The sequence below is a fragment of the Pagrus major genome, chromosome 4 (assembly GCF_040436345.1).
Source record: "Pagrus major chromosome 4, Pma_NU_1.0".
Taxonomy (NCBI): Eukaryota; Metazoa; Chordata; class Actinopteri; order Spariformes; family Sparidae; genus Pagrus; species Pagrus major.
The window spans coordinates 16,482,158-16,495,539 of record NC_133218.1 but is presented as its reverse complement, the minus strand read 5'-3'; the positions used below and the strand labels follow the sequence as shown (position 1 = coordinate 16,495,539).

The following is a 13,382-nucleotide window of genomic DNA, read 5'->3' as shown; positions in this document are numbered from 1 at the left end:
TGTTACGTCGACACATACCAGTTCTCAACATTTATTTAGTGCACCTTGCTCTTTATTTCTGAGTCAAACTATCAGATAGTGTTAGATGACGGAGGACAGAAATCAATTGATGGACCAAAAAAGACAATTTCTCATTTAAAATAAAAACATGAAAAACTGAGAACATACTCCATTGTAACATTTATACAATGTTATATGATAATAATCACAATTATTACAATGTCTTAATATTATTTGTAAGAAGTTTGTCAGCACAACAGTTTCTACTTCAATTTCAGCTTTGTAATAATCATCAGATGAATCATTTGAATTGAATCGTATTGCATATTTTCACATCAACATATTACAGTTTTCTGTCACCCAGTGTGTTTTCTGTTTGCTGTTTTGATGGATATACGAATAAACAGTTTTCCTAACATTCCACAACCGACTGCTGAATTAGTGAGGGCTCAAATAGAAAATATGCGTATGCTGTTAAATTTGACTTCATTTATGTCCCATTTTACAATGAAATAAAATAAAACGTATAAATACATCAAAATGTATGAAGTGTGAAGTCTTTAATAGTCTTGTCATCGTCGTACTGATTTGCTAGTGATTCATTTGATACATTTTTTAATAGCATCGTTTTTATTACACCCCCCCCCCCCCACACACACACACACACACTTTTTAATCATCTTACTGATTACTGATTATTGATGTTTTACCTGTTATCATTAATCTCATTTTGAGAAATTGATTGAACCACCTGCACAGCTGTTTTTGTCCTCCGTAATCTGCATATTTCTGTTATTCTGTAAAGAATGTATAAAGTAAATGGCCATGTTGAGTGACACAGCTGTTTTTTTTTTTTTTTAAAAATTGACAATTTTGATATAAATATTATAACAATTTATGTTTACATTTAGGGTCAGATTGAAAGTAGTGAAACTACTTGTTACTAGAAAATATCTTGTTATATTTTTTGTATTGTAAGACATTAAAGCAGGTGGAAGGACGTGACAAAAAGCATTATTAAAGAAAAGCGTCCACAAAAAATCAAAGGTCGGCAACAAAACTGACAAAAACCACGATGAAGGTTGGAGAACACAGGCAGGATTGCAAAAAACACGTGGAGAAAATACAATGACACCAGGAACCAGAGATGGGAAGTGTCAGAGTACAAATACTTTGTTACTTCTTCTTTGAATTATATTATCATATTATAATTATAATCTTCAGGGGGATATTTTTTACTCACTTTTATACTTTGAGTACATTTCAGAGCCTGTACTTTCTTACTTTTACTTGAGTAAAGAAGTTGAATCAGTACTTCTACTTTACCCAGAGACTTTTTTGTATTTAAAGCTCTACTTGAGTAAAGAATGTGTGTATTTCTGCCACCTCTGCCAGGAACTAAAAAGAGGACTGACTACTAACTAACTATCTTGAATACTAGTCCTAAAGCTGTTGAGAGAAATGGAGAGACTGACAGTCGAACAATTGTTTGGTTTTCCTTTGTCAAAACTTTATTGAGGCACATAGGAGAGAGGATATTCAAACACTTTGGTAAAAACATAATGTTTTCTTTATCACAGGGGTATAAAACAGAAACAAAGACAGCAGCGAACACAGACCCAAAGTTATTCTGTAAGTCGAGAATATTTACATAAGACAGCTTACTGCGACTCACAAACAACAGGCAGCATGCAGGTCTTCTAACACTGTACTCTGGGGAATACAACAGGATGGACACATGACCCAGATACAACGAGGCAACAACGTCACGTACACACCCAGAAGTGCTTGTACTGTTAAACACTGCGGGAGACTCTGCGGATAATATTGAACTATAAGTTATCCAAATGTTACCAGCGATCAGAGAGCTTATTTAAAACATGAAATCAGTTTACCGTCATATGTTCACAATATAACTGGACAAAGAGCTCGTAGCTGCAGGACACAACGGCTTCCACTTTGAAACAACACAGTTTTCCTAACATTTAAGCTCCTTTACGAGAGGATTGAGTTTCTGTATTTTAAAGCTACTGCACTTTTAATATGACAGCACAAATTTACTGCAAGTAGTTTAAAGCAGAATATCTATCTTTAAGTTATAGTTAGCCAGTTTACTACTGCCTACATCGAGTACACTTTCTCCTAATCATTATGCAATACATGTCACATACGACACAAGTTTTGTCACATTTGTTCTGACACATCTTTTTTGTCAAGAAGTCACCACAATAATAACCACTGTCCTCGTCAGGGAAACTTTTTTTGTATGCTCTTGTTTTGTTTTCACTCGCAAGCTGTTTATTAGGAACACATCTTAACAAAAATGCTCTAAACAGACAGAGGCAATAATAAGTTTATGACACATTTTGTAAGATTAAGCTGTTAATTTCCTGTGTTGCTGAAAGCTATTAATTTAAACAGGATGAACTGATGTTAAAACAGAGACTTTAGGACCTATTTAGTGTTTCAGGGTCTCACTTGATGAAAAACACTTCTTAAACAGTCTTCAACATTTGTGATTTTAGGTTTTGTAATGGGGAGACAGTATGAGGCCAGAGTAGATTATTACAAAAGAAATTCATTGCTTCTTTTGTTAAGTTAAACTGCCTTGTTGTTTCAGCACTGCATACTTAAATGTTAGAGAAACACAGTACACACGAGTTTATGAATCAAGTTCAACCAGTCATGACAAGTTTAAGTATCTGTATGTTAGCAGGAGTTGTTTATATCTTTAATAAATATTTATTTTAAAACACAAACACAAATCATTGATTTGATTTTGTCAAAGAAGGAAAAAGGAGGAGAAATTAGAAACGACTGTAGCAGCAAGCCTATTGTAAAATCCAGCAAATATACAATGATACAACGATCTTCATATACTTTATATAACAATAACTGTTTTCCTACACATGCTGCAGGCTGTTGCTTTACCTTGGTTTACGGTGTACTGTACGTTTTAGGTCCTGCGTTCATAATTCTGCACCAGAATCAGCTGCAGCCAGTTTCACCTGCAGGTGCTGATGGGTAGCAAAGCGTTGCCGATACCTGTGCCCCAAGAACAGTTTTGGTAATTCATGGTTCTTGTGGTCAAAATGGGCTCCAAGACAAAGTCCGAGCTAATCAAGAAGAATTTTGCTTAAATTTTGCAGCCGTATGATACAAACTGCAAAAGAGGCACATTTGAACAAATAAGACTTCGTGTTCACTGTGGTTGATTATCATCCTGCCATGGGGTTATATTTCCTCTATTTTGGTTTGGTTTTTGCATTTTTGAGCATTTTCCTTTTTAACTACAGCAATTACTTAAATAATAGCTGCTTTATGAATCTAATGATTGTCTATCACTATGTGTATTTTGGAGCAGATCTGGATCCAGATGCACATTTGAAAGTTCTTGGCATTTAGTCTTTTTGCTAGACTAGGCTAAGTTGCTGCTGGACGTAGCTGCATATTCACCGGACAGATAGTAGCATGATGTTACAGGAGACCTATTGTTAAAGTTTCAGACAGAGGGAGAAGACAGATCTGCTGCACTGGACAGTATGAGAAAACTGATGTGTTTTCTGAACATTAAAGCATGTAAACCTATTCTGGTAGTAACCCAAAATAAAATTATGAACCTAGCATTATATGTCTCCTTTAATGTTCTGTAATTTTAACCCTCTGCAAAAAAAAGCAGATTAGTTATTTCCCTAAATGTCTATTCATTTAAACATGCTGTGGGGAAGGCCTCTGGCTGAAACACATCACCAATAATATCCCAATAATATATGACGCTGAGCAGATACCGAATGCTTTAAAGCCTCCATTTTATACTCTGACAAGGTTGAGCACCCAATTTCTCTCTTTGAAACACAAGCTGGTTCTATTTTTGCTCTTAGAAGTGAACGAATGACAGAAAATTGCCCATTTGAAAGGAGGAAACAAGCTGTGATATTTCCAGCTACAAATAAATATTGTTTGCAAGGTGAACATAGCCCAAACCAGCTCTTGTTCAGCCTTTAATAAACGATTGTCTGGAAAACATCCACTGACAATCGGGTTGCTTGTGGCCTGTCTAGTCACTTAATGCTGCAGCTTGGGGTGTGGTCTGAAGCTGGAAAGTCTCTTAAATCTTGTCAGATTTCTGTGGAACAAAGCATCATTTATGTTCTGCCTTTGCAAGTCTAAAAACAACCTAAAAGATTGGCACAGGCTGAAAAACATAATGTGTTACCCTTTAAGTAAGTGCAAAAGAAATCTGCAAATGATGTAATGTCAGAAACAGTCAACATCTTTACTGATTTGGATATTTGTAGTTGCTTATAATATTCACTGCCTCAGCTCCTAGAGGTAACCTGTCACTATACTCAGATCCTACCTCACAGTTGTCTAAGTTCCCCCTGCACTGAGACAAACTGAAGGACTCGGTCATGACGCTCTCTTCAGTATCGGCCTCTTTGTCTCCGTCTGCACTCTCCGTCTCCCCCTCCTCCTCGTCCAGCTGGCTGCCGTTGATCTTCCTCTGAGACTCGGTGTGAGGCGCGTGGATGTTAAAGTTGGCTGTGAAGTTCCTCTCCATGTGGTACTGGTCTTTGGCCTTCAGGATCAGCTTGTAGGTCTTGCTGCGGTATTTGTACACCAGGTGGAAGCATGTTGCACCGAGGAGAGGCACAGTGGACACTGTGAGGAGGCAGATGCTGACCGAGATGATGATGAGGAGGTTGGGTACCCTCCTCCTGGTGGTGAACAGCACCTGGACCTCACAGTCTTCCCCTCTGTAGGTCAGACACAGGGAGTAGTTGGTGCCAGGACGCAAACCACTGAACAGATACGTGTTGACACCCTCTTTGATCCTCGACCACTGCACGGCTGCGTGTTTTCGGTCGGCGGTGACGCACAGATACAGGCCATTCAAGTGGACTTTTTCAGGAATGTCTGAGAGGTCTTCATTCTCTTCGCTGTCTTGGACGCTCTCTGACGTGTCAGGTGTGGTGGCAGCCCGCTTGGCGCTCTTGTCTCTGGGTATGAGAAGAGGATTGAGTCGCACTGTCGCCTCTGTTTCTGACACGCCTAATGCAATGACGCCAAAGTCAAATGTGTACTGCTTGATATCGTCCAGGCTCCCGTTAAAGACGTGGCTAGAAATGTATCTCGTATTAGCCGTCACGCCACATTTACTAGCACGTGATGGATACCTTGTCGCCTCCTCAGAAGACTTCGAATTGATCACTGCAGTGGGCGGGAAAGTGGGCACGGTGTTCATGATGTCTTTTCTCTTTAAATCAGGGAGACGCACAGAATCAAAAGCAGATGTTTTGCCTGTTGTTTGGTGTAAAGATGGGTGTGTTTTAGTGTAAGAAGGTGTTGTTGTCAGTTGTTTTTTGGGCGTTGGTTTTGGTGAAGCCACCACCGTCACCGACACTGAATCCTCAGCTCGTCCAAATTCATTAGTGGCCGAGCAGCTGTAGTTGCCGCTGTCGTCTTTCCTGATGTGTGAAATGATAAGAGTCCCATTATTAAAGACTCTGACAGCATTGTTGGCGAGCAAGGAGACCTCATTTGATTCTGCCGAGTCTTCCTCAGTGAACGACAAGGCCAGCTCTTGTTTCCTGCTTTTGCTGCGAATACTCCACATGACGAGTGGCTGTGGGTTTCCTGTGAACTCGCAAGCCAAGACCAGAGTGTTGCCCTCACGTAAAGATGTGTTATGAAAGTCCGGCTCCGTCTCTATTGTGACTTTTGGGCTTGTGCACTTTGATTCAGGCAATTTTCCGATCATCTGACCTCTAAGTTTCTCTGGAGATTCGCAAACGATCAAATTTTTATCCGGGACTGTGATGGTGGCTTTTGAAATCCAGTCTCTGAACCAGTCGAGGGAGCAGGTGCACGCAAAAGGATTTGCGTGGATCTGCAAATGGGACAAAGACACCAAACCGTCAAACGTCCCATCTGCTATAGTTATGAATTTGTTGTTGTTGAGTCGCAGGGAATTCAGCTCTTTGAGGTTGGAGAAGGCGTCCCTCGGCAGGTGGACCATCTCATTGTGGTTCATCTTCAACAGCTGCAGGTCTGTGAGGTTCTGCAGATCCTCCCACGGAAAGTCTACGATTCTATTGTAGCTGATGTCAAAGTTACGCAGATGAACCAGAGGAGCGAGGGTGCCTTGTTCGATGGAGACGATCTTATTGTGGGCCATCCACAGCGACGTTACCCGGGTGACATTGTCAAAGCTTCCCAACGGTATCAAAGTGATCCTGTTAGCCGAGAGACTCACAGTGGTAACGTTAGGAGGCAAGCCATCTGGGACTTCAGTTAAGTCTTTGTAGGAGCACTCAGCAAAATGACGGGTGTATTTATCTGAGCAGGAACAGATCTCGGGGCACCCAGGTGCAGTGGTGAAGACTGCGGCGATCCACAGAGTGAAGTATATAAGGTCTGCGGCAGCCATTTTCTGCTCCTGTAAAACAGTGTCACAGTCCATCTATCAATCAGGAGATTAAACATTATGTATCTGGCACATTTTAATACCAAAATTACTCTAGCAGACGAGTAGTAGAAGATACATTTAAAGGAAAATTCAGCTCAAAAAACACAATAACACTAAAATAAGAATAGTCCAAGTTTAGCCAGTGTTTACAGGGCTTTTTGGGAGTTTGTCATCCTAAATCGAGGGTTTAAGGATTTTATATCATAATATGCTGCACAGACCTTAAAGCCCTTTAAAGGCACAGCTCACCCAAAATCCAGTCATCATCAACTCACCAACAACAGCAGATGTTTTAAAATATAATAAAATAACTGAAACAAAAATAAACTGCCTCTGTACAGCTTGTCCAACATAACCCCAGTCTCCGGAAGCCCTGAGCTCCCAAATCGATTTGAAAAGATGTTTTGTACACCCCTGTTGTGCGGTCGAGCTCATGCAACCACTTGAGTGCTCATGTTTTTAGCTCAGCAGCTACAACGAAGAGTAAATCTCTTTTCAAATCGGTTAGGGATCTCAGGGCTTCTGGAGACTTGGATTACACCGGAGAGCTGTATGGAGCCATTTTATTTTTGTTTCAGTTGCTTTTTTACAACAACTCCCCATCTGCTTCAGTTGTTTAGGATACTGCTGCAACACTGTTTTGCTGTGAAGCTCCAGAAATGTTTTGTGGGCTACCAAACTTCACCTGACTTTTCATGAGCACGAGGGTGAGTAGATTTTGGGTTACATGAATAAAACTGACTTGAAATGTCATTCTCAAACCTGAACATCATTCTGTTGTTAAGGAGAGACAGTACAGCTGAGCTTTCTAACATCTCGTGTTTGCAAATGAAAAATGATCTAATTTCCATTCGAGAAATATGACAAACCTACATGTGTATTTTGAAGGTTTACTTCTCACTGCAGTCTGGAAGAAAAATGTTATGGAGGCAAAACAGCCTAAAATGTTGGACTATCTGACCAGAGCATGAAAAAAGGGTGTTTTCACATGTATTGTCTCCTCTTAAAATGACATTTTTCTAGGAAAGACACAACATAGTGACAAGCCAGCTGTATAAACTGCGAGTTAACATGTATTTCTGTCTGAAAACAGAATATAAATGACCCTGTGGTGTCTGGAAAAACCTGCTTCAAAGCAATTTTACAGCCCATCCTATCTGGCTCGATTTTTGCCATGAAGCCCTGAAGATGCTCTCCTCTGATAAACTGATATTATTCAGCGTTGTTAATGTAAAGCAGACAGTAAAGCAGCTGCATGTGAGTCACTGGCAGGAGCGTCTGGTTTGAAACTACGCAGCAGCCTCCGGAGCTCTGTCCTTGGTGCTGAAAGGCAGCAGCACGTCTGCTGTTTGTTTACAGCTGGTCTGATCTGCAGACCTCTGGATCTTTTTCTAATGTCTCTACCTGCTGCATGACACAAGACTGTCAGTGTAACGTGACACTGCAGGGACCAAAGTTCATCCCTGCAGAAAAAAGACCTCGACGCAGGGTCGCAATGCAACATTCATGAGGAAAGAGGATCCTCACCTCTGGAGGAGGACCGGCTTACCTGCGTTTATGTGTTTATATCTCTGCAGATCAATCCGAGGACGTTGGCGGTCGAAGCGAACAGACTGTGCTGAAGTTTGTCTGTGTGTCTGCTCTTACATGATGAAAACGCGCGCGTCCGTCTCTGGGTCTCTCCTGCCTGTGAATATATGTCATACTGAGTTATCTCCACCTCCTCCCCTCGTCGTCCTCTCCTCTCCTCTCCTCTCCTCTCCTCTCCTCTCCTCTCAGCATCGACGTTTCAAAAATGTTTTAAAGGGGAAACCACCTTCAGTATGACCGCTGCTGTTCAGCCTTCAGGAGACCATGGCTGAAGCCAACACCACTGCTGCTAACAAGAAAAGCTAAAGCTGTAAAGCTAGAAGTCAAACTCACAAAGTCAATATCAAGTGAACATGATTTCAAACTTAAAGGTGCAATATGTAAGAATTGGCCACCTGTCAAATTCATACTTCAAACAGATAGGGGGCAGTATATCACCAGGGTAACTTCTAACGTTAGCTAGTTAGCTAGCACTTTGGACAGGACACAACAGGGCTAGCTGGTTAGCTGGCTAGTTTTGTTGTTTAACATGCTGTGAAATTATATTTACTGTTTGTCAGCTGCACACAATGCTATTTTAATCCGACTTTGACTCGTGCTAACATAACATTAGCTTTCGGAGTAACAGTTTAGCCGAGGGGCTAAATGAGCTGATCGTACTAGTTTACCTGTATGGTAGTGAATGGAGACAGACAACAAAGATGTTTTGATCCAGTCTAACTTGTGTCATGAATCACACATGATGATAATTTTTCAACTTGAGTAAGTCGCACTAATGAAATATCAGACTGTGAAAATACCTAATTATAAAGACTACACAGCCAACAGTCACGTTATTGACATCGTCTTGTTAAACGGTCACCAAACCCATAACTCAAACATTGCAGAGCTGCTCCTGTATATTAACTTCCTTGCAGAATTGACAAACTACCCTTTCACATAACTGCAGTTGTAAACATGACCAGATTTATTGTGATTTTCATCGTTTTTAGTACCTTTTTTGTGCCGAGTTGGCAGCCATGTTATGAGACGATGTAGTTCACTGAGCGGTTTATCACAAAACTAGATTATATTTTACTTAAATTACGACAAACTGTGACTTTCTTGACTTGAAAAATGATCCTTCAAATTGACAAACATCATATGTGTAGTTGATGGCATGACTCAAGAGTGTCATGGTCCTGTCATTTTAGTTTCACTGTATGTGAGTTTTATAAGTGTGTTCAGGGTTTTGTGCTGTCTTTGGTCCTTTTTTCCAGTGTTCCTGTTTTTGCTCCTCATCAGCCTGGTTTCCCCTCCACACCTGTCTGGTGTCTGTTGTATCAGCCCAGCCCTGTTACCTGAGTTCTTTCCCTCCACACCTGCACTGCATCTCCCTCATTAGCCCTTCCCTCCTTCCATTGTTTGTCCAGCTTTACCAGGCCATCTTCCCTGTTTCTAGTGTTTTTCTGTTCATTTCCCTCACCTGTGTTTGTCCGCCTCACTCCACCTGCACCGCATCGCCTTGTTAGTTTAGTTTATATTCAAGTCCAGTCATTGTCAGTTTGTCTGTTTAGTTTCCCGTCCTGTTCTGCTCCTGTTTTATCTCTTCGCTGTGTCCTTCTGGTTGTTTTTCCCCATGTCAGTCCTGGTTTGTATCCTTGCCTTTTGGTTGGTACTTTGCTTTTCTTGGTTTGAACTTTGATTAGTTTTTGTGGTTCATTTTTGTATTTTGTATTTTTTGGATTGGATCTCAGATATTATTAAAGTTTGCTTTTTATTCCTTACCTGCCTGCTTGAGTGTGTTTTGCATTTGGGTCCCATTCTGTGTAACCTGACAAAGCAGGATCAAAGAATGATTTGCCACCATTCACTTACATACAGACATAACATTAACTTTCTGGGTAACAGCTTAGCCGGGGGATTAATTGAGCTGAATTGACTAGTTTATCTCACATTGCTAATTCGTATCTGAGTGAACTGTGAGTTTGATAAACTTTCTCAGGTGATGTCACTTGATTCAGTGTCAGGTCTGAGGAGTACAAGTCTGAAAATAATAATAATTTTATAAAATCTGTTGGTGTCGGGTCAGAAAGACGTGAGCTTGCCAGGCTGCTGTAGCAGCTCCTCCTCATTGCAGCTTGAGAACTAGCATTGGTTCGTAGCTACATTTGCTGCTGTCTAGCATAACACATACAATCTTCAACAAAACGGTGGGTGGTTGGGTTGCATGGTGGGTAATGTAGGCACCAAACGATCACCAAACACTGCAACTCTAGAGATCATTTTAGCCTCTTTTGGCTGATTGTTTTGACTATGAACAATACCAATATAAAACAGTCCTACAAAAACACCACATACTATATTTTAAAAAACAATCACAGGTTTGAATCTCCCTGACCACAGCTGTACTAACCTGCTCTGTGGCAAAAATGAGCTGTTGGACCTCGATTAAACCCCCATTACTTCCTATGTCTGCTGTTTATATAAATATAAATGATAAATGAGCGGTAATTTAAGAATATATCATATATAATCCTGAAACAGATATAATAAAGGTTTCAAAGTGAGATTTTGACCATGCGATCTGATGATATTGTGTTGTATATTCCCAAACAATTTTTCAAGTAAATGACCACAAATCAACTGTAACACAGTAAAATTGGAGCTTTTGTGGCCCTTGGAGTTCTGGGGCCCCATGCCAAGGTGGTAATCCATCCATGTGTCTGAGAAAAAGGTGTACATCAGGTGTACATCATACATCATCATACAGCTTTACTGCAGGTTTGCGTTGTGTTACATCATACAGCTGTTCATGTTATTGTGTCCTCACCCTGTTCAGTGGTTTTGACCAACAATCTTAATCTTCTGGAGGCTGACAAAAGATGAAACAGGTTTATCAAGTGAGTGAGCTCTGCAGGGCAACACGAGGCGTCGAGCCAGAGGAAACAAACAGAAGACAAACACATTTTGAGGTACGAGGCCTGTGTGTGTGTGTGTGTGTGTGTGTGTGTGTGTGTGTGTGTGTGTGTGTGTGTGTGTGTGTGTGTGTGTGTGTGTGTGTGACATGCTGTAGGTGATTAGAAATGGGAGCAGAGGGCAGAATGAATCCTCTGAAGAAATCTTGATTCATTTAGTTTAGATCTAATCTCGTCTTCATCATCCTGCCAGAAATCTATCTGCATCATTACAACAAAGGGGACTGAGTTTCTTCTTCTGCTTCTCTATTCCTCCTCTAATGTCATGAAGACACAGATGTGAATTTCTCTGCAGCTTCACAATGATTGTTTGTTTTTAAATCTTTTTATCACAGAAGTCTGCATCGATCACACTTTGTTTATAAGCTGGTTTAACAGCCAGAGAACAGACAACAACACTCTCAACAGTTAAGATTAGTGAGAATGTATTAAACATTTTGGTGTTGTTATTTTATTATTTATTTTTATTATTATTCTAATTTAAACTGTATGTGTTTATTGGAGGCACGGTCTTCTTCTGAAGTAACAAACAAGATGAAATATGAGGCTTGATTTTTCATTACAGCTCTGTTCACCACGGTCACTTGCTTTTCTCTTTTCATTAATGGAAAATATTTTTTAACAGTTTAACAGTTCAGCAAGCTAATAAAACATAAAACTTCTGTGTGAGAGAATGAGCAAGGAAGGAAAAAACAGCATAAAGATTCAAAGAGAAACCAAAAAGCATAAACAAATATAAAAAACATACAATGGGATAAAATCCTCGAGTATGGAGAAGCATTTGATGCCCAAGATAATCAAGAAATTAATTAAACTTGGTCTTTTAAGTTTAATAATGTGCACAGCAGCATGTACAGTCACTCTGTGTCCACTAAGTGGCAGCAGACGACCTGTGGAATCTGTAGAGAGTTGTAGAAGTCAAAAATCATCAAAATATCAACATCAACATTCAGTCTACGTTTCAGAATATTACTCGCTGAAGCAACAGTAAAATATGCAGCATCAGGAGTGAAGTCTTTTAGCATTGGTGGATCAAACTAATGTGGAGATGAGACCTCTCATTTCCTGAGCAGAGACATCTGGTATCTGAAAATCAAACAGGAGGCATTTTTATCAGCAGGCTCGATGAGGAAGATCATCAGACATCAGACAACGGATGGTACAACTGCACCATAATCTGCTCTTCACAAAACTATTTTACTGTTAAAATAATAAAAAATAATTACATGTTTGATGACTTGATTGATTGATTCATGAGTATCAGTTGCATTTGCTACAAATTAATAGAAAAAAAACATGACCTGGAAGCTATTGAGAAAAATAACCAATTTTTGATTAAAAATATAAATGAATTTTCATTAAAATATTTTTACAAATTTTAATAAACTCTAAAACTCATAAAAAGAGGTTTGTCTCATTTAACCAGTACAGGAAGACATTTTGGCATAGATCTTTAGTCAGTGGGTCACATGACCTGAAGCTATTGAAAAGTAATGACGATTTTCCATTAAGAGTTTTAACAAAAAAAAACAAACATTTAAATGAAAAAAACAACAACACTAAAATCCAATAAAAAGAGGTGTGTCCCATTCAACCAGTACAGGAAGATATTTTGGCAATGATCATTCAACTTTCAAATCCAATTAAATCCTTTCAAGATATTCAACTCTTAGTCTTAGTTTAGTCATAATGGAAGCCAATTAGAAATCCCTTCAAACTCTTCCTAGTCTTTCCTAGTTATTCACATAAACTCCATTCAAACCTTGAAAAGTTCACAAATATTCAGACTTTCTCAGATCAATTCAACTTTGTCATATCATTCATTTCACATGGAATCACCAGTGCTTAACAAATAACAAAAGATATTAAGTACATCATTCTTTATCACATGCACAAAATATCCTCTACAGCACTAAGCATACTTCTATATACTTTCAATGAATGTGTAATGTATACTAGATTAAATGGTTAATACACGGGCACACAGCTTTCACAAGACTACACTGCAGTGTCCACAGAACAGTTATGCACCTTTTGCAAAAATGTAAACTTGACTGGCAGCTCAATGGCTGCATGAAAGGAATGTAAAACACTAAGAAAATATTAAAACACCACGAATGCATACATGAATCGTAAGAAATAAGGAAAATTAAATATCACTAGAATGAACCTGATGTTCCAGCAGATGGCAGTACAAGCTTTGAGGAAACGGGATGAATGTTTCACTTCAGAAGCACATCTGTCAGGATAATCTATCAATGACTGGTGCAAGGAAGCCACTCATCAGAGAAATTACCAGGATAAATTAAAACATGTTAACATTAGTCACAGTAACCACTTGGTGAAGCACCTCCACCTGTTCCCAC

At 39.5% G+C, this 13,382-nt stretch overlaps 1 protein-coding gene across 1 annotated transcript; it reads right to left on the bottom strand.

Annotated features, from left to right (window-relative positions):
• Positions 1-4,276: 4,276 nt before the first annotated feature.
• On the bottom strand, positions 4,277-6,430 carry LOC140994192 (immunoglobulin superfamily containing leucine-rich repeat protein 2-like). Its single transcript, XM_073463741.1, has one exon. The coding sequence runs from the start codon at positions 6,428-6,430 to the stop codon at positions 4,277-4,279; it is 2,154 nt and encodes a 717-aa protein (XP_073319842.1).
• Between the last annotated feature and the right edge of the window lie 6,952 nt (positions 6,431-13,382).

Bases quoted from the DNA above. Each gene is read 5' to 3' on its own strand.
- LOC140994192 (XM_073463741.1), bottom strand. From the start codon at position 6,430: ATGGCTGCCGCAGACCTTATATACTTCACTCTGTGGATCGCCGCAGTC.